General features: G+C 38.0%; 1 protein-coding gene across 9 annotated transcripts in view; it reads left to right on the plus strand.

The window, feature by feature from the left end:
- The window catches only part of LOC100261676 (serine--tRNA ligase, chloroplastic/mitochondrial), a 15701-nt gene extending 177 nt beyond the window's left edge, over positions 1-15524 (plus strand). The window contains exons 2-13 of one of the 9 annotated variants that reach the window (XR_009466321.1): positions 1112-1350; positions 1437-1585; positions 2586-2679; positions 2764-2912; positions 3035-3127; positions 3351-3530; positions 3867-4033; positions 13348-13482; positions 13577-13670; positions 13962-14230; positions 14884-14999; positions 15082-15524. Coding sequence is in view for 8 of the 9 variants with exons in the window: in XM_059738836.1 (XP_059594819.1) it covers positions 1128-1350; positions 1437-1585; positions 2586-2679; positions 2764-2912; positions 3035-3127; positions 3351-3530; positions 3867-4033; positions 13348-13482; positions 13577-13670; positions 13962-14230; positions 14409-14466 (1611 nt within the window). In the remaining variant the exon portion in view is untranslated. Of the gene's footprint in view, positions 1-122; positions 300-662; positions 746-1041; positions 1351-1436; positions 1586-2585; positions 2680-2763; positions 2913-3034; positions 3128-3350; positions 3531-3866; positions 4034-13347; positions 13483-13576; positions 13671-13961; positions 14231-14408; positions 14847-14883; positions 15000-15081 lie in introns of those variants that run through there. The other 8 variants (XM_059738836.1, XM_059738838.1, XM_059738835.1 and 5 more) reach the window with 8 other exon arrangements.
- The last annotated feature ends 3711 nt before the right edge of the window (positions 15525-19235 follow it).

Genomic DNA, 19235 nt, shown 5'->3' on the forward strand with positions numbered 1-19235 from the left:
CCGTTTGATTCCCAAGAAAATCCATCCCCCATTCGATTGCCGGGAAAATTCATCCTCGTTTGATTTCAGAGAAAATCCATGGAAAACCAAAAAAATTACTTTTTTTTTTCGCATGGCGGCAGCTCTCATAAACACGAGTTCCTTCCACCTCTTGACTCGGTTTCTCAATTCACGAGTTCAAACTCCCCTGCTAAGCAGAGATGCGTAAAAACCCTAGGTTACATAGAGGTCCAAGTTTCCCATCTGCTCTCTCGTACAAGCAAGTTCTGACTACCGATTCAGTGGTACTTCGATTTCATGTACGTTCCAATCAATCTTCCGAATTGAGTTTTTTAAAATCAAATTACCGTTTTCTAATTAAATTCTATCCGACTGCAATTGTTTGGCTTTCCAAAATCTTCACCCATTTATGATGTAACGGTTACGATTGCAACCATATATATAGTTTTCTTCATTTTTTTATTCTGCATTCTCTGCATTATACGGTCTCTTCACTTTCTATCTATTGCTTTCATTTTTTTTTTTAATTGGATTTTCATTTTAAGTTTTTTTTTTTTTTGGTGTTATATTCTGAATTCGTCAAGTATATATATATTGAGTTGGGATGTAATAAACCGATTGATACCTTTTTCTGCTTTTATGTCGGTGCTTGATTCCATAAGCAAAAAAAAATTGCCAACGATTGGAGGTAGATCTTTGTTTCAGTCATTGAGCAGCTCATTTTTATCACTGAGAACATTTAAAGGTTACTTTTTTTCTTTTTTCTTTTTTTTTTTCTGAAATGATAATACAAATTTGGATGGTGTTGATTTTTTTATTAGCATGCAAGTGGACTGAATATAATTTTGTTCCTCATTTTGATGTTGCTCAATCGTCATTGTCTAAAACCTATTATATATATAGATAGATAGATAATGTTGTTAAACGAGAAAAAGAATTTTAATTTAGAATTTGTTTTGAATTAAATATGTCTTTTCCCTTTTCATAATCCAATCAAACTTACCTTTTCATCCACAAAATGATGGACCTATGTGGGCTTAGAAAAAGGGTGTGGTGGACAAGCAACGGTGGCTTATAAAACCTCGACTCACCCCTCTACACAAAATTGCAGAGGCAGGGGGAGCAGCATGGGTTTGCCGTTGTGTTTGGGCAGCTCCACCTTCCAAACTCTGAAGCTCACTACTATTCCGATCCCATTCAGACCACTTGTGTCGAGGACCCTCACCCTAAATCTGCTGCTTTACCGCCATAACTGTTCCCAGAGACCTCCATTTCCATTCCAGGCCAGAGCAAGAGCACCTTCAGCTCCAGATGTCCAGGCCTCTCCGGTTGCGAACTCTAATGATAAAGGTGCCTTATTTTCCTCTACATGCAACATTCTTTCAATCCAAATCTTTTTTTTTTGGCAGTGATTTGTTTTGGTATTGGTGTTTCAGTTGTGAAGCCTCAATGGAAGGCTGCAATTAACTTCAAGTGGATACGAGACAATAAAGCTGTTGTTGCCAACAACATAAAGAATAGGAACTCCAATGCTAATTTGGAACTTATACTTGAGCTCTATGAGAGAGTTTCAAACCTTCAAAAGGTTAGGTTGTGCTTCTCTAGTTTGTATATCTCATTGCCCAAAAAGATCTAGTTTTTTTTTTATACTTTTGTTTATGTACTTAAACTTTCATTTGCATTATGGAAGTGATTTTCTTGTTGTCGAGGATCTAGGATAACTACAACATATAACATTGATATAATACTTGTGATTTGTAAATAAATAAAACATTTTAGAAAAGGTCAAATGGGCAATCATCATGTTTATTACAATAGCATCCGAACTTATAGTCGAACGTTCATGCATCATGTATAGCTTATGCCATTGTCCATATCAGTGCTCATCATATTTGGCAGCAGCAGTAGCATGGCATAATGTTCTGTAGATCAAGATAGTGGTCTTTATGCATATTTTATGTTACAAGAGTGAGAAGTTCAATGTTAGACGGTGTCTAGCATTTGATGCTTTTGACAAAAATGTGCTGTAGAAGGGCCATAAAGCTCAAACTTGGACAACTGACATATTTATACTGGTCCACATGCATGAATATGTTGATGCCTGTGTCTAGACTACAGAGGCATACACCTTAGGAGAGTCCACCTTTTTTTTAATGACATTGCATTTCAAGAAGCCTTTTCCTAGAGTTGCACTTCCAGTAAGTTTTTTAATCCACACAATGCTTTCACTACGTTGATATTAATCTATCACTCGTAGGAGATGCTTGCCTTTTTTCCTTTCGTGCTCAGCAAGTGCTTCTTTTCTCTATGTACCAATGCTGCTTCCAAGATGTAGCCTTGACTGTACTAAATAACTGTGCTGGAACTACTATTGGAGTCAATGACTTCTAACCGTGCAACTGTGGAAGATGACTCTGAATTCCTTATAAACTGTATGTGATTTTATTCCAGCTATATTATATAAACTTTTTCTGTTAGAAGTGATGTTGTAACAAATGGGGATATATTGCGCATTAATGCTGCATTTAAACAAAATAAAATTGGTTTCTTCTCAATTGTAGCTAATTGACACTCAAAGATAGCAGGAAGTTGAACGTCTTCGTGGGGAACGGAATATAGTTGCAAGCAAGATGAAAGGCAAAATGGAACCATCTGAGCGTCAGAAACTAATAGAAGAAGGTATGGCTAAGAAAGCTGCATCATGATTATACCTTTCTCCTGGTTCCAATTGCCATCCAAAGCCATATGGTATTTTGCATTCAGGAAAGAATCTGAAGGAAGGAGTTATGAATTTGGAAGAAGACTTGCTTAGGCTTACTGATGAGCTTCAGCAGGAAGCCCAGTGTATACCAAACATGACTCATCCAGATGTTCCAATTGGAGGCGAGGATTGTTCCACATTAAGAAAGATGGTATCTCAGTTTTAATGACCTCTCTCTCTCTCTCTCTCTCTCTCTCTCTCTCCTGTGAGGAGGGAAGGGTGCTGTTATCATGCTCATAAAGATTTTCTTTCATTTTGTTCATTATTTTGTAGGTTGGAAGCCCACGCAAGTTTGGCTTTACAATCAAAGATCACCTTCAACTTGGAAAAGAACTAGATCTTTTTGATTTTGACGCTGCTGCTGAGGTATTCTTTCTCTTTACCTTAAGGTATTAAACCATCTATAGCTTGTCACTGTGGGGGTTTAACTTTTCTATCATAATTTCAAGGGTTTCCATGTTCTAGTGCTTGTAATGATGTTTAGCTTGGTGGGCCAAAGTTCTTAAAATAAATAAATAAATAAATAAAGGGAAAATCTACCACCTGGACTCTGTTTAATAGGCATATAACACTCTTTGCTTGTGTACAGGTCAGTGGGTCAAAATTCTACTACCTAAAGAATGAGGCAGTAATGCTAGAGATGGCCCTCATCAATTGGACCCTCTCAGAAGTCATGAAAAGGGGTTTTACACCGCTAACCACCCCAGAAATTGTGAGATCCTCTGTTGTCGAAAAATGTGGGTTTCAACCTCGTGGATCAAATACCCAGGTTTATTTATATTTTTCTTTTTTTAATCTCTTCCAAACATGCTTTAATACCTGGACTTCATGTAGCATGATTATCAGTTATGAGGGTGATGACAAACTGACTGGTTGATGCTTGACTCCACAATCTGATAATCATGTTTTACCATGAAACTGACATGTTTTAGGTTTGTGTAGCCACTATCTGGTGGTGGTATTAAATGACTGAGATTCACACAATCTATGTATGTATATATATGTGCTTAAAAGAGAAGGCATTTGATGTTTCTTGAGACTGGATAAATTTAAGTTGATTGCAATTACCATATTGATTTATTTTCACTCCTGCCAATACTAACAGGTTTACTCTATCGAGGGTAGTGACCAGTGCCTCATCGGCACTGCAGAAATACCAGTGGGAGGAATTCATATGGATTCTATTCTTGCTGAGTCCCTGTTACCTTTGAAGTATGTGGCTTTTTCCCATTGCTTCCGTACCGAGGCTGGTGCTGCAGGGACAGCGACAAGGTAAATCTCCTGAGCTATTTATTCTGCTATATGTTGCCAAATTTACCTAGTCTCACTACCTTGGATGTAGTTGAATAGGTTGTCGCTTAATCTCTTAAATCCTTCACTATATCCAATAGTTGCACCAGCTACTAGAATAATAATTCTAATGTGCTCACCAATCCTTTAGTGCAGATTCCTAATCCTGTTATGAGTCCATATATTAGTAATTTTCCTAAACCAAGCCTACCACATTAAGCTAATTTTGTTTGAAGAAACTCTTGCCCCAACTCTTTTCCAATGTTCACAATTTATTTTGCCATAGATCAATCATGACATTTATGATCTTGATTCCCCTTTTCATCCCACCCAATAAAAAACAATGACCTGTGACCTGAAATTCTGGACATGTGCCAAGGCCTAGGATACACTATTCCTAATGTAGACCAAAAAATGAGTGGCATCTAGAGTTCTTTGCTGTAAAAAAAGTTAGCATTTTGTTATGATTTTTGGCCATCGTTTTTGCTATATTATTTGTAATGATGTGAACTTTTCTAAAAATGGTCTTGTGAGTGGTCCAAATATTGATTCATGATTGTTGGAGTTGGTAGGACAATAGGCTGTGTTGTGGGAGACCATGTACCACTGAACATATGCATGTGTCCACCTATGGTCATTGATAAACCATGCTTTAGGGCTTAGACATAGTTGGACATTGTTTTGTTCCAGATTTGTGATGTTTTATGTGTTTGTTGAAGAATAATGCAACCTATATGAGCTAAATCAGATTATAAAGATTATATAAGTTGTAGATTGTAAAATAGAGTTATTTTCTTATTTGTATGGTTGACTACTCTTTTCCCTGTGATTAGTTATTTCGTGGGCTAATATAGGATGTTTTCCTTTTCTTGTTTTCCTTATAATCCCTATATATCTTATTTATTTTTACGCATCAAGGAATGGATTCTCCTTCTAATTTGCACGCATGGTATCAATGCTGGTTAATACCTGACTCATTTTTTTTACATGTTCTTGGTCCTCATTGCCTAGAATAGTTTATCCTTTGTTGGCCTTCATTCTTGAATACTCTATTAGGCTTAAATCGCATTACTTCCTTTCTGTCGAGCTTTTATATGTGCTAAGCCCTTTGTTAATCATGTCTGAAAAAACTGAAACAAATTCCTTTCTCATTACTCAAGCCACAGTTGCACAAAATGACTACCAAATCTCCCAGCCCCTTTCAGATTGAACAATGGTACTACCTTGAATGGTTGCAATTGGTGAAGACTTTCATAAAAGGGAAAGGAACATTGAGTCATCTCAATAGACCAAAGCCAAGCAAAAATGATTTGAGTTTTGCTTCTTGGGATGTGGAAGTTTCTTAGATTTTGACCTGGTTATGGAACTCTATGCAATTGAAGATTAGTAGGACCTGTATGTTCCTCACAACAGTGAAGGAGAATTGGGAAGCAAGTCATCAAATGTACTCTAAGGTGCAAGATGTGACTCAGATTTATGAGCTAAAGACTAAGATGAATACCACCAAGCAGGCTACTCTATCTATTTTTTTGATAAGCAAAGGATATTCATTCAAAAGGCAAAACGCCACAAAGTATACAGGGAGTATACAAGGTAGCTAATGCCTCAAAAAACAACAAAAAAAAAAAAAAATCACCTCCCTTTAAGTGGAAGCTATCCACTCTAGGAAGCCTATAAGGGAGAACGCCTCCTCACCTACATACAGTTTGGCCCAACTCCACAAATTACAAACAAAAAAATTCTTTAACTTCTGAACGTTCAACACCCCCCCCCCCCTAAAAGCTAATCTATTCCTCTCCTTCCACACCGTCCAAAAAATATACAACGGAATGACATCCCAAATCTTTTTCCTTTTCTTTCCCACAAACGAACCCCTCCAACTAACTAAAACCTCCTTTACAGTTTCTGGGAAAACCCATTTCACATCAACTAAACCAAACACTATATCCCATAGAGCTCTAACCACTGTACAATGTATAAGGATATGATTTACACTTTCTTCCTCACAACCACACAGGAAGCAACAATTTGGAAGTTGTAGTCCTCTTCTTTGAAGTCTATCCAAAGTCAGCACCCTCCCTCACGTCGCCTCCCACGCGAAAAAAACAACTTTAGTTGGCACCCTTGTCACCCAAATGCTTCTTGAAGGAAAGCCTGTATCATCAAACCTCGCCAGCACATTATACGCTTCCTTGACCCTGAATTGCCCACTTCTTCCTTTTCTCCACAGGACTGAATCTTCTTCCCAAGAGGGTTTGTGACCCCTCAATATCTGAAGAAAATCCCCAACCAACTCCAATTCCCAATCATTGAAATCCCTCAAAAAATTTAGATTCCAATTTCCTTGACCCGAATTTTGATCCCACATTTCCTCAACCGTTGAGTTCCTTTGAACCGCCATGCCAAAGAGATGAGGAAAACAATGGGACAACACTGTCTCTGAACACCACACATCTGTCCAAAATCTTATCGTATTGCCCTTCCCTACTTTGAAGATCATGTTATCCTAGCACCACTCTGATTCTTTCCAAATCTCCTTCCAAACCCCTACTCCCACCGCCCCCATAGCCTTCTTTGGCCTCCAACCAAAGTCCTCCTGCCCATACTTCACCTTGATCACTTGTTTCCAAAGATTATCTTTGTCACAAGCATACCTCCATATCCACTTGCCAAGTAATGCTTTGTTCAACATAGCTAGCTTCCTAATGCCTAGCCCACCTTTATCCTTGTCTGTACATACCACCTCCCAATTTACCAAGTGAGTTTTCCCCTCTATATTTCCCCCTCCCCACAAAAAGTCCCTTTGCACTTTCTCAAGTCTTCTAGCAACCATCTTGGGCATCCTGAAGATAGACATTTGGTAGATTGGCATGCTAGACAAAGTACTTTTTATTAAAGTGACTCTTCCCCCTTTAGAGATATATTGCCTTTTCCAAAGGGCTAGTCTCCTCCTGACTCTCTCTTCCACCCCATCCCACATATAAGGCGCTCTATTGAGAACCCCTAAAGGTAGGCCCAAGTACTGAGAAGGTAAAGACCCCACCCTGCAACCTAGCTCCACAGCCAACTCCTCCATTTCCACCACCTCTCCAATTGGAATGATTTCACTCTTGGCTAGATTAATCCTTAGGCCTGACGCTGCTTCAAACCAGAATAATATCCAACTTAAATGAGTTAGATGATCCTTTCTGGCCACACAGAATATAATAGTGTCGTCAGCAAAAAACAAGTGAGAGATATTCAAAGGAGGTTCACTACCGCCCCTTATGTTACACCCTGCTAAGAATCCCCCCTCCACAGCTCTCCTAATGAGAACATCTAGCACTTCCATTCCCATAACAAAGAGATAAGGAGACAGGGGATCTCCTTGTCTAAGACCTTTAGAGCTAGGAAAGAAGCCTGCAGGCACTCCATTGACCATCACTGAAAATTTAGCTGAAGATAGGCATCTCCACATCCACCCCACCCACTTAGACCCAAAACTCATTTTTTGCAACACCTTCAACAAAAACTTCCAATTGATACTGTCATAAGCTTTTTCTATATCCAGTTTGCATATAAGTCCCTTTTCTTTTCGTTTTTGCCATGAGTCTATCACTTCATTTGCAATTAAAGAAGCGTCAAGAATTTGTCTTCCCCTCACAAAGGCATTCTGAGAAGTAGAGACCACCTTACCAACCACTATCTTCAATCTGTTAGCCAGCACTTTAGCCAATAACTTGTAAAGTCCCCCTAAGAGACTAATAGGTCTAAAGTCTCCAAGGTCCTCAACCCCACATTTCTTGGGAATCAATACCAAGAAAGTATTGTTAAGGCTCTTGAGGAAAGAGCTATGATCATAAAATTCCTTGAACATTTCTAGAATCTCCTCTTTAATAAACTCCCAACAGCTTTGCCAAAAGGCCAGAGTAAAACCCATCCGGACCAGGGGCTTTATCCCCATTCATCTCCATCAGAGCCCCATGGATTTCATCCTCTGTAAAGGGCCTCTCCAATAACTCAGCCTCTTCTTGGCTGATCTGATCAAGTTGAAGACTCCCAATATCCGCCTTCCACCCCGTATCTTCTGAAAGTAGATCTTTAAACGCATTAGCAATTCCTTCTCTAATTTCCTGCTCCTCTAGAAACCATTCCCCATTGATCTTAATTCTCTCCAGAAAATTATTTCTACGGTGAGCACTTGCCATGCGATGAAAGAAACCCGTGTTTCTATCCCCCTCTTTCAGCCATATTTCCCTAGAAAGCTGTCTCCAGTGAGTTTCCTCCATAATCACCCATTTTCTGTAATTTTCTTTTGCCTCTTTCTTAAGCTCTGATTCCTCCATAGTCAGAATTCTTTCATTTTCCTCCCTATCCCAGAATTCCACCTGTTGCAAAGCTGTAGATTTGTTGCACTCCAGCTTACCAAATACTTCTCTATTCCACACTTTCAGCTTCTGTTTGATTTCCTTCATCTTAGTAGCCAACTTGTAACTAGCACTGCCCCTAACATCAATTCCTTGCCACCAGCTGCGAACAAGCTCTTTGAAGCCCTCAGCCTTAAGCCACATATTTTCAAATCTGAATGAGGTCGGGCCTCGTCTTATCCCACCCCCCGCTAACATAATTGGGAAATGATCGGATACCGGACGGGGCAGCTTACACTGGTTATTCCCACTGAATTGATCTATCCAACTAGGAGACACAAGGAACCTGTCCAAACGTGCCCAAGTCTGATTATTTAGGCCCCCATTCCAAGTAAAATCTCCCCCCTGAAGAGGAAGATCCACCAGCCCAAGATCATTCACAGTTTCAGCAAATTTCCTCATTGCTGAGCTAATTCTCCTCTGACTACTCCTTTCCCTCAGAAACAAAGTGATATTAAAGTCCCCCCCCCCCCCCCCCCTATGCACCAAGGGTCCTCCCACAGCCCTCTAATCGCCCCAAACTCTTCCCATAAAGCATCCCTTTCTACCTTAGAGAAAGGGTCATACACTCCCGTAAAAACCCAGACAGTCCCATTTTCTACATTTCGGAATCTGCAAGACAAAGTAAACTATCCCTCCTCCCAATCTAGCATGTCCAGAGACCTTCTATCCTAGCATATAAAAATTCCTCCCGAAGCTCCCTCCGCATTCACTGCTTTCCAACCTAGGAATCTCCCGGAGCCTATACTTCTCGCCATGCTATCCGTCATACACTGCAATTTTGTCTCCTGAATGCACATTAAGTCCACCCTCTGATTTCTTATGAACGTCTGAATCACTTTTCTTTTGGAGCTATCATTTGCTTCCCTCACGTTCCAGCTCAAAATTTTCACCTTCATTGGATAATCACAATTTGGCGCCCTTTGCCCTGTACCGAGCCTTTTTCCAACCCCCCCCCCCCCCCCCCCATAGTTTATGGAGCATTCCAGTCTTTTTAGCTCCCTTTCAAACTTAGACTTTTCCAGTAACTCTTTGCTATGAATTTTCTCCCGTCTTTTCCTGATCTTGGTTAAGAAATTTAGAATTTCCTTCTCCAGTCCCTCCGTAGGGAAGCCCAGGAACTGGCTGAACCTCGCCAAGCCACTCTCTTCCCATTTACCCTCCGGCTCACTTCTCTCAACTTGAGCATCATCTATGTCGCCTACCCCTTCCATCCCCCTACCTTTGTCATTGCTGCATTTGATTACTCCCAGTTCCTTACATTCCTTAATCCTTTCATTGCAAGCCTCATACACTGTTAACCACATTGAATTATCGGCCCGACCTTCCTCATCCAAATCCCCAGAGTGATCGAAAAACTCCCCCCCCCCAGAGTCTGATCAAAAAGAAAAGAATTGAGATGAGAATCCCCCAATGCCCTTTTCCCCCAGGAACCAGACCCCATTCCATACCTCATTGATTCCTCTTCAAGCGCCCTATCCATCTCTGTCAGCCTAACCACTCTTTGTAGCTTCCTTGTGTCCTCAGACTCCCTCGCAACAAAAGTCTCTGCTTCTGGAGGATAGCTGGATGCAGAACACTTCAACAGAAAGCCCGTCACCTCTTGGACTGCTGGTGATTTTGGGCCCTCCCTTATTTTTCCGCCTTGATCAGGCTGCTGGGTGCAGGCCTTTGAGCAAAATAGGCCTTTGTTTGACAACTGGGCTATAAGCGGAGTTGGGCCTTTAGTATAGCAGCCCACATCTTCCCTGCCGTACAATGGGCCTGCGTCTGGGTCAAAATCACTTGCAGCCACTCCTTTCTTCTTCAAGTCCATGGACCCGATCATTAGGCCAGGCCCACCATCCCTCCTTGTTTCCTTTGGGCCAGCGATTGGGCTTAAAGGATTTATTTCGCTAGATAAAACCCAAGTCTGGGTTGTCGGGCTTAGATCTGGACTGATCTCAACCCAACCCGACCCGACCCCCTGCACATCCGTCCCTTCGTCTGACGGGTGCAGCGTCTCGAGCCTCCCACTCACCCAATCCTTCATCACTCGCTGCCCCGCGCGTGAAACCTCCTCACCCCTATCCTCACTGCTATGACGATCGGCTTCGTTCCTGCACTTCCTCCTCAACACCGGCCAACATTCCCACCATAAGGACACTGCGTAACTCTCTTCCTCCTCTTCGATTTCCAGCACGCTCGGTCTAGCTTCTCCTCTCAATTTCACTAAGATTCTGGCCCATTGGAGTTCACCCATCGATTTCGTATGTTCATCGACTATGATAAAACCGCCACATGCATCCCCCACTTTCCTCAATATCTCTGGGCTCCATAACGAGATTGGAAGCCCAACTATCCTTACCCAGACTTCCTTTCTCTCTTCCCCCTCTGCCCAACATCCACTCCTAGGGCTCCAGTGCTCCAACCTTACCTGGGTTCCTTCCAACGCGCAACTCCCAGAGGAAACGACTCGTCTAGCCTCTTCCAAATTCTCAAATTCCAGCAGCGCTTTTCTCTTGTTCAGCTTAGCCAGCCCTAAGTTACCCTTGAGGTCCCAAGACTTTGCCCAGAATTGCCCCAACTTCTCAATATCATCTTCTCCCCCTGACCCATCTCTCCAACTCGCCACAACACAATGTTTCAATTTCTGTAATAATCCTTCTGATTCCTCCTTTTTCACCTTCACTGCAACGACATTTGAGTTACCCGACAGTGGTTTAGAAGGTTTAATAAAGTCATGATGTTGTGACCGGGGATGACTAGTATGAAATAGGGAGACTAAAGGAACCTTGCAAGAAAATTCGAAATCAAAGATCTTGGAAGGCTTAAATGTTTCTTGGGGATTAAGGTTGCAAACTGGAGGGGGGACTGTAATTCCACGAGCATAAATATATACTAGATCTTCTTAAGGAAACTGGAATGCAAGGTTGTAGACCTACAAGCACTCCAATGGAACCAGATCACAAGCTAAATGTAGGAAGGGAACATGCATTCGTGGATAAGGAAAGATATCAATGCCTAATAGGCAGGGATGAAAATATCGTGATATATCGTGTATCAGAAGGCTTCGACACGATATATCATGGTGATATATTGGAGAGGAGAAAATTCGGTAAATATCGTCAAAAAATCATCGATATATCGGTTGGAGGCAATAAATCGCCGATTTTCCCAATTAATCAACTATCATGGCAGAAACTCTCTGATATTTCGACAATTTATCACCGATTTTTCGGCGATATTTTGGGGAAAAAAAAAAGGCTCACTCCAGTCTGTCAAAGCCTGCCCTTGCCTTTAATTTTTTGCAGCTCAAAAAATGCCTTCCAATGTTTGCAAGTAAGGGGACTCGAACCCCATACTACAACATATGTCTACCACTAGGGCAACTATGCCCTTTGTAAATATCAGTGTGCCAAACATGTATATTAAAAGTCAATATATAAAAAAAAATATTAAAAGAATATTTTAGAGAACAAATTAATTATAATTAGTTTATAATTAAATGAAAAAATCTCATTTAATTGATTATCAAAAATATAAAAATTATCATCATAATTTTTTTCAGTGTTTTTAATATCATTAATGGATTAATTAAATATTAAAAAATTGTACATATATTATCATTTATTTTATATTATTTAATATAATTAAATTAAATGGATCATAATTTTAATATTAAATATATTTTAAAATTAGACATATTATAATTAAATATCACAATATTATTATGAAATAATATTTAATGTAATTTAATAATAAATGTACACTTATAAAATAAATATTTTTTATCGATAAATACAATATTATTATTAAATATAATAAATCATATCATTCATGTATCAAATTCTTCAATAAAGTAACTTTAAAATATTTATTATATTTTTAATTATATTTCTGTGAGATTTTTCTTACATTTCCATGAATTTTGATCAATTTTAGACCTACAGATATTTGTTTTTAAAATATCCGCCGATATATCTGTAAAATTGAAGTACCTGTATATCCATAATTACCGATATTTTCATCCTTGCTAATAGGCAATTGATCTAGTTATCACTTACTAGGCCAGACATAGCATGTGGTAGGTGTGGTGAGTCAATTTATGCATAATGCTAAGGAGATACACATGGATGTAGTATTTTAAGAGTACTTCACAATCTAAAATCAATACCTCGCTAAGGCATTCTATTTTGTTGGAAAAATGAATCTTGAAGCCTATACAGATGTTGAAGGTCAACTTTTGGATGTTGTACCTTTTAGGAGGCAGTCTAGTTACTTGAAGGAGTAGAAGCTGTTTGCCATGGCACATAGGTTATGCAAACTTTTCTGGATAATCATACCTTTTTAATCTTAGAATCAGATAAGAGACCAATTAGACTTCATTGTAATATTAAGTCAGCAACAAATATAGCCCACAATTCAGTTCAGTATGATTATACTAAGCATGTGGAAGTAGATCGTCATTTCATTAAAGAAAAATTAGATAATGGATTAGTTTGCACTCCTTAGACATCCATAGGAAGTCAATTGGCTGATGTATTGATCAGGAGATTTGTGGCTTATTCTTTTCAAGTAAATTACCAACAAGCTAGCAATGAAGAACATCTATTCACCAACTTGAGGTGAGGTGTTGAATCTGTACACAGCCTGAATGGGCTAAATCAGACTAAACAAATTGTATAGGTTGTAGAATATTGTAAAACAGAGTTATTTCTTTAGTTGTATAGTTGACTAATCTTTTACTTGTAATTAGTTATTTTCTAGACTGGCAGCAGAATGTTTTCCTTTTCTTTTGTATTCTCATTCATCAGTGAATAGAGAAAAAACAAATTATTCTCCTTTTAATTTTCCTAGTGTTGCTCAAGTTTCCACTTCACTTCATACACTGTTAGCAATTCTGTGCAGGGGCCTTTATCGAGTTCACCAGTTCACCAAGGTGGAGATGTTCATCATATGCCAACCAGAGGATAGTAACTCCTACCATGAAGAACTCATTGGTATTGAAGAAGACCTCTTCTCGTCACTGGGATTGCATTTTAAGTAGGAACATCTATCATTGCTTGATGTGTTTGCTGATATGGCTTTGTTTCTGGATCTAATTGTTTATTCATTATAACCTTGACTTTCCTGGCAGAACTTTGGATATGGCTTCTGGGGATTTAGGTGCTCCTGCTTATCGTAAGTATGATGTGGAGGCTTGGATGCCAGGTTTAGGACGGTATGGTGAGGTAAGGAAATGAGGTCTTTCTTTTTCTTTATTTTCTATGAATTCAATTGATTGGTTTTAGCCCAAGAATTGATGCATTACTAATTTCACTTGTGCATTTTATTTTATTTAAGATTGATGTTCACTAGGTTTTTTATTAAAAAAGGGGGGAAAACAAACCAAATCATTTATGTTACCATACATCCAACAATCACTAATTGAGCCATTTCTTAAACCTATTGACAATGCCATTTTATTAGTATCTTTATTTGTATCTTGTAACCTCACCCAAATAATGTACTACCCTGAACAGATATCAAGTGCATCAAATTGTACAGACTATCAAAGCCGCCGTCTGGGAATACGATATCGTCCATCGGAATCATTATCTATGAATCCTAAGAGGGGCATGAACCTTGCTCCAACACAGTTTGTGCACACATTAAATGCAACGGCCTGTGCTGTCCCGCGGATGATTGTATGTTTGCTTGAGAATTACCAGCAAGAAGATGGCAATGTTATCATTCCAGAGCCATTGAGGCCCTTCATGGGTGGGCTTGAGCGTATAACTCCTAAATCCTGGTAGGATGACTGTTGGGTATACTTATTGATTTTGTATAGGAATTGCATCTGCAAAGCTGATAACTTTGAAGTCATTTGTTTAACCAAAAGAAATAAGTTGATTTTTTTCTCAATTTAAATTTAAAGAGTCTTTTGAGGCACGACTGCAAAATATTAAATTAATGACAGTGGATAATAGTTTTACCTTTAGCAGCGGAGCTTCGTTGTTGGATAACCGGATTTCCACAGAAGCCTAGCCTTTCTTGTGCACCTCCATTTTGTTCACCCTTGGGTCGGGGTGACCTATTATTGAAGTTGGCACAAAGCTGGGGTGAACTAGCAAACGGATAAAGAGACGTATTTCCATCAACATCTGTCTCATTTATAATATTGCTGCCCCAAGAACTTTTGTGGGGTTAGAAGTTGGAAGGCTGTTAAGCAACTAAAGAGGGGTCCTTGGGTCCTTTGGTTTTTCTTTTGCAATTTATCTTTTTCCCTTCTCCAAACAGTTGTATTTATTATATATAAATATATAATCGCATCTTCCTTTGGTGCCTTTGAAGGGCTTAGCGGAGAGTGGTGGATACAATCCATTTACTATTACAAATTTTGTCAATTAAATAGATGAATTTCTTCATGGCTTCTTCTTGATTTAGATTGATTTCCATGTCCAGAGGCTAGTGTAGCAATAGGAATGTTTGATGCCCAATACACCAGAGCCTTCCTATTGGCTGATGATGAGCTCCTTTAATGAACAACCAACGCATAGCAGCACTTCCAAGTTCCAACGGTATGATATAACAGGTATCATAAAGTATGATGAATGCATTGTGTACCATGCTCTTAACCTCAACTTGTTTGGAATTGGACAGACCTCTCCAAGGGTGCTCATGTGGAATGCCCAGAACACCAGTTCCAGAAAAGAACCGGATTGGGACTCTAGGTATGATATCAGAGCTCGTGGCAAAATCAATGCTTCATATGCAGAAATATGTTTAGCACGTGAGAGAGACTTGGGGAACAATTGATATAGATAGGGGTTGGTGCAGACTGCAGTGTAGTAGTGATGAGCAGGGATGAATGCAGAGATTGTTTACCGCAGCTTGAGGGAGGATGTTAGTCAGCCTTGCCAAGGAGAAGACAAGGATTAACTTTGAACCATGATCAAAGTTGGAGCCTTTGAAAGAAAAGCAAGAGAAACCAAAGAAAAGAGAAAAAGGAAAGGAAGAACTCTATGGTGCAAAATAAGTAAAATAGTGAATTTAATTTTATGATTTATAATGGATCAATAATAAAAAGGTGACTTCAAGGTGAATTTATTAATATTGTAATAGTTAAATAATTAGATGTGAACATGGAGGAATAAGTGAGATAATAAGAGTACTTTGGGAAGAAAAAAGGTCTGCAAACTATTGGAACTTTTATATCTAGTGTGGATTGCATAGAAAAGGAATTAAAAGAATAAGAGACTATACCTATATTAAAACTTTAACCGTAGGAGGAAAATAATTTTTTACAAGTGTACAAACAAAAGAATTTTACAGTTTGTACCGAGTGAGGTTATAGTTTGTACATTCTTTTCAAAAGTAAAATACGAATAAATTTGTTTATACAAAATACAAGGAGATTGTGGTAAAATCATATCTGATCATGCCTCCTTGAGTTTGGTGGACCAATCCTTCACCTTGCATAATTGCATTGATGGGGGTTTTTTGAGGAGCTATATTTCTTTCTATTTTTTCTTTAGGTTGCTTGTGCCTCTCTACCAAAATCATTTTGCATGTGCAATATTAATATATTATTAGAGGTTGAGACAGAATTTTGTGTGTGCGGTTCCTTTCTTCAACTGAGGCTTGAGTCTTAACATGTTAGCGTTACTTTCTTCAATTGTTTTACGTGTACAAGAACACAGATTTTTTTAAATCGAAGAAATCTTTGCATAGTTTAAGAAACTGGGAGAATGGGAGGGAAGTAGATGTTCATTTGGTTTGGTGTTGATTCAAAATCTTTCGAGATTAAACAAAGGTAAGGTAGGTTGGAAAGTGGTTGAGTCTTTTCATGGATCAAGATTGGTGAGAAAGGAATTGCTCGATTGTCGAAAAGGGCAGCATTGCAGGGATGAGAATGACTAGAAAGCTTATAGGGCAGGGGATATCCAGGGGGGGTGGCGGAAGATTCTGGCTAAAGATTTTTGGAGCTTAGGGGTCACTCCTCCTCAAAGTTTGGAGCAGACAGCCCAAGCAGTTAGACTCCAGCTGCAAGAGCATGGGGAGGGAACTTGTCACGCCCCAAGGTCCACTCCAAGGGCGTGACGGTCATTTCACACCTCAAACCCGAAGGCTTAAAGTATAATCTGACCCAAACAATCATATTGTAACTGGATGTTACCAATTACCAAATACCTATTCAGAGTAGCGGAACAAAATCTAAAATCCTCAAAATTCAATTTCCAAATAACTTCCAAATACCAAATGATCCAAATGAACATAACTAACAGTTAAACAAAATCCAACATAAAATCCTAAGTCAAATCCTAATGATGACCATTCCTCAGCCTAGCCATCACTCCTCACCCGAACTAAGAGTACCTGAAAAATTTTCAACAATTGGGAATGAGCTCACAGCCCAATAAGGAATATTAATGCAGTTCATGGATCAAATATTTTCATTTCAAATAGGAGATATCATTTTTTTTTCTTATCAAATATCAGAGTTTCAAAAATACCAATATATTCAAAATTCAACCAACCAATTTCATATCAAATTCAAACACTTTCACATAAGATTCAATCAAATCCATTAAATTTTTCATTACTTTGGTTATCAAATATCAAATGCCCAGTTAGGTGGGACTTTTCAAATGGGTGGCTAGCCTCAAAGTGTTCCTGGTGGATGGAACCAAACACTACTAGTACTAGTAACCTCTAACCAAACCCCTAGAGGATGGGGTCCAAATCAATTACATTCCCACCATGAAATGTAAAGGTCAACTATTATATCCCGTTGACAAGGGCCAAATAAACTAGAGTGATGTTTTTGTTCAAGTATTCAAATTTACACAACATAATATCTCCATATTTTGTGTCATAAATAAAACAAAATATTCCAACATAATATTTAGTGCAAAACAATTTGATCCATGCCTAGTAACAAAATATCATTTTCTTTTCCACAATTCAAAATAACATATAAGATAATTTAATTTTATAAATATTGCATTAACTTCCCTTACCTCAAAGGAAGTCCTTGAAAGCTTGGGAGAAGAATAATTTTGAAAAAAAATAATATACTCTTCACCTAATATAATATAAGAGAAACAATTATTACTATTTATTTATAATTTAACTAATCTATTCCTTATTTAAATAAAACTAATAAATTCCCAATTTGTTTCTAATAACACATTACTAATTTAATTAAATTACAATTTTATTTCATTATAAAATTCTATATATATATTTTGCTAAATCTATTATTACTATTATCTTAATTATAAATCTAAAACTAAATATTATTATTTTAATTAACCAATTCCAAAGCCACTCAACCTGTCTCGGGTACACCAAACCAAACCAAAAAGCAAGTTTTTTTTTGCCATCATCATGATTCATTATATATATATATATATACTCCTTCCATTTGGCTTCCAACACAGTACACGTACGCCCCCAATTTTTTTTTTTTTTTTTTCTTCCTTCCTTCCTTCCAGTGATGTGCACACGCGTTCTTTTTTTTTTTTTTTTTAATTAACCCTAACCTAAAATCGAAATATTCCAAGGAATTTTTTTTAATAAAACTTAAGATCTCCCAAATTCCAATACTAAAATCAAAATATTAAATTTTCACTATTTGATATTAAAACGAATTAAAAAATAATCTAACCCTAATCTAGATTTTGGGGTTTTCCAAAAAAATATATCTAATGTGTTTGAAATTAATCAATGAATTTAAAATATTAAACTAGGGGTTAGAATCTTACCTATAAAGATCTGTTCTTCAACCCTGAAATCTGACTCCAACCTTACGTTCTCTGGAATTTTGCGAACAGAAACTCTATTCAGAAAAGAAGGGAAAGAATAAAATTTCTAATTTATACCTAAGGTATTTATTTGTAAAATTACTCTTTTACCCCTCTTTTTTTTTATTAAATAAATTAATTAACTAATTTAATTATTAATAACAATTTCCTAAATTACCCTTAAAAGAAAATGCTTGGGATACCACTCTGTCACGCCCCAAGACCCACTCCAAGGGCGTGACGGTCATTTCACACGTCAAACCCGAAGGCTTAAAGTATAATCTGACCCAAACAATCATATTGTAACTGGATGTTACCAATTACCAAATACCTGTTCAGAGTAGCGGAACAAAATCTAAAATCCTCAAAATTCAATTTCCAAATAACTTCCAAATACCAAATGATCCAAATGAACATAACTAATAGTTAAACAAAATCCAACATAAAATCCTAAGTCAAATCCTAATGATGACCATTCCTCAGCCTAACCATCACTCCTCACCCGAACTAAGAGTACCTGAAAAATTTTCAACAATTGGGAATGAGCTCACAGCCCAATAAGGAATATTAATGCAGTTCATGGATCAAATATTTTCATTTCAAATAGGAGATATCATTTTTTTTTTCTCATCAAATATCAGAGTTTCAAAAATACCAATACATTCAAATTTCAACCAACCATTTTCATATCAAATTCAAACACTTTCACATAAGATTCAATCAAATCCATTCAAATTTCATTACACTGGTTATCAAATATCAAATGCCCAGTTAGGTGGGACTTTTCAAATGGGTGGCTAGCCTCAAATTGTTCTTGGTGGACGGAACCAAACACTACTAGTACTAGTAACCTCTAACCAAACCCCTAGAGGCTGGGGTCCAAATCAATTACATTCCCACCATGAAATGTAAAGGTCAACTATTATATCCCGTTGACAGGGCTGAATAGGCTACTATTATATCCCGTTGACAAGGATCAAATAAACCAGAGTGATGTTTTGTTCAAGT

This window comes from Vitis vinifera, chromosome 8 (assembly GCF_030704535.1).
Source record: "Vitis vinifera cultivar Pinot Noir 40024 chromosome 8, ASM3070453v1".
NCBI classification, from domain to species: domain Eukaryota; kingdom Viridiplantae; phylum Streptophyta; class Magnoliopsida; order Vitales; family Vitaceae; genus Vitis; species Vitis vinifera.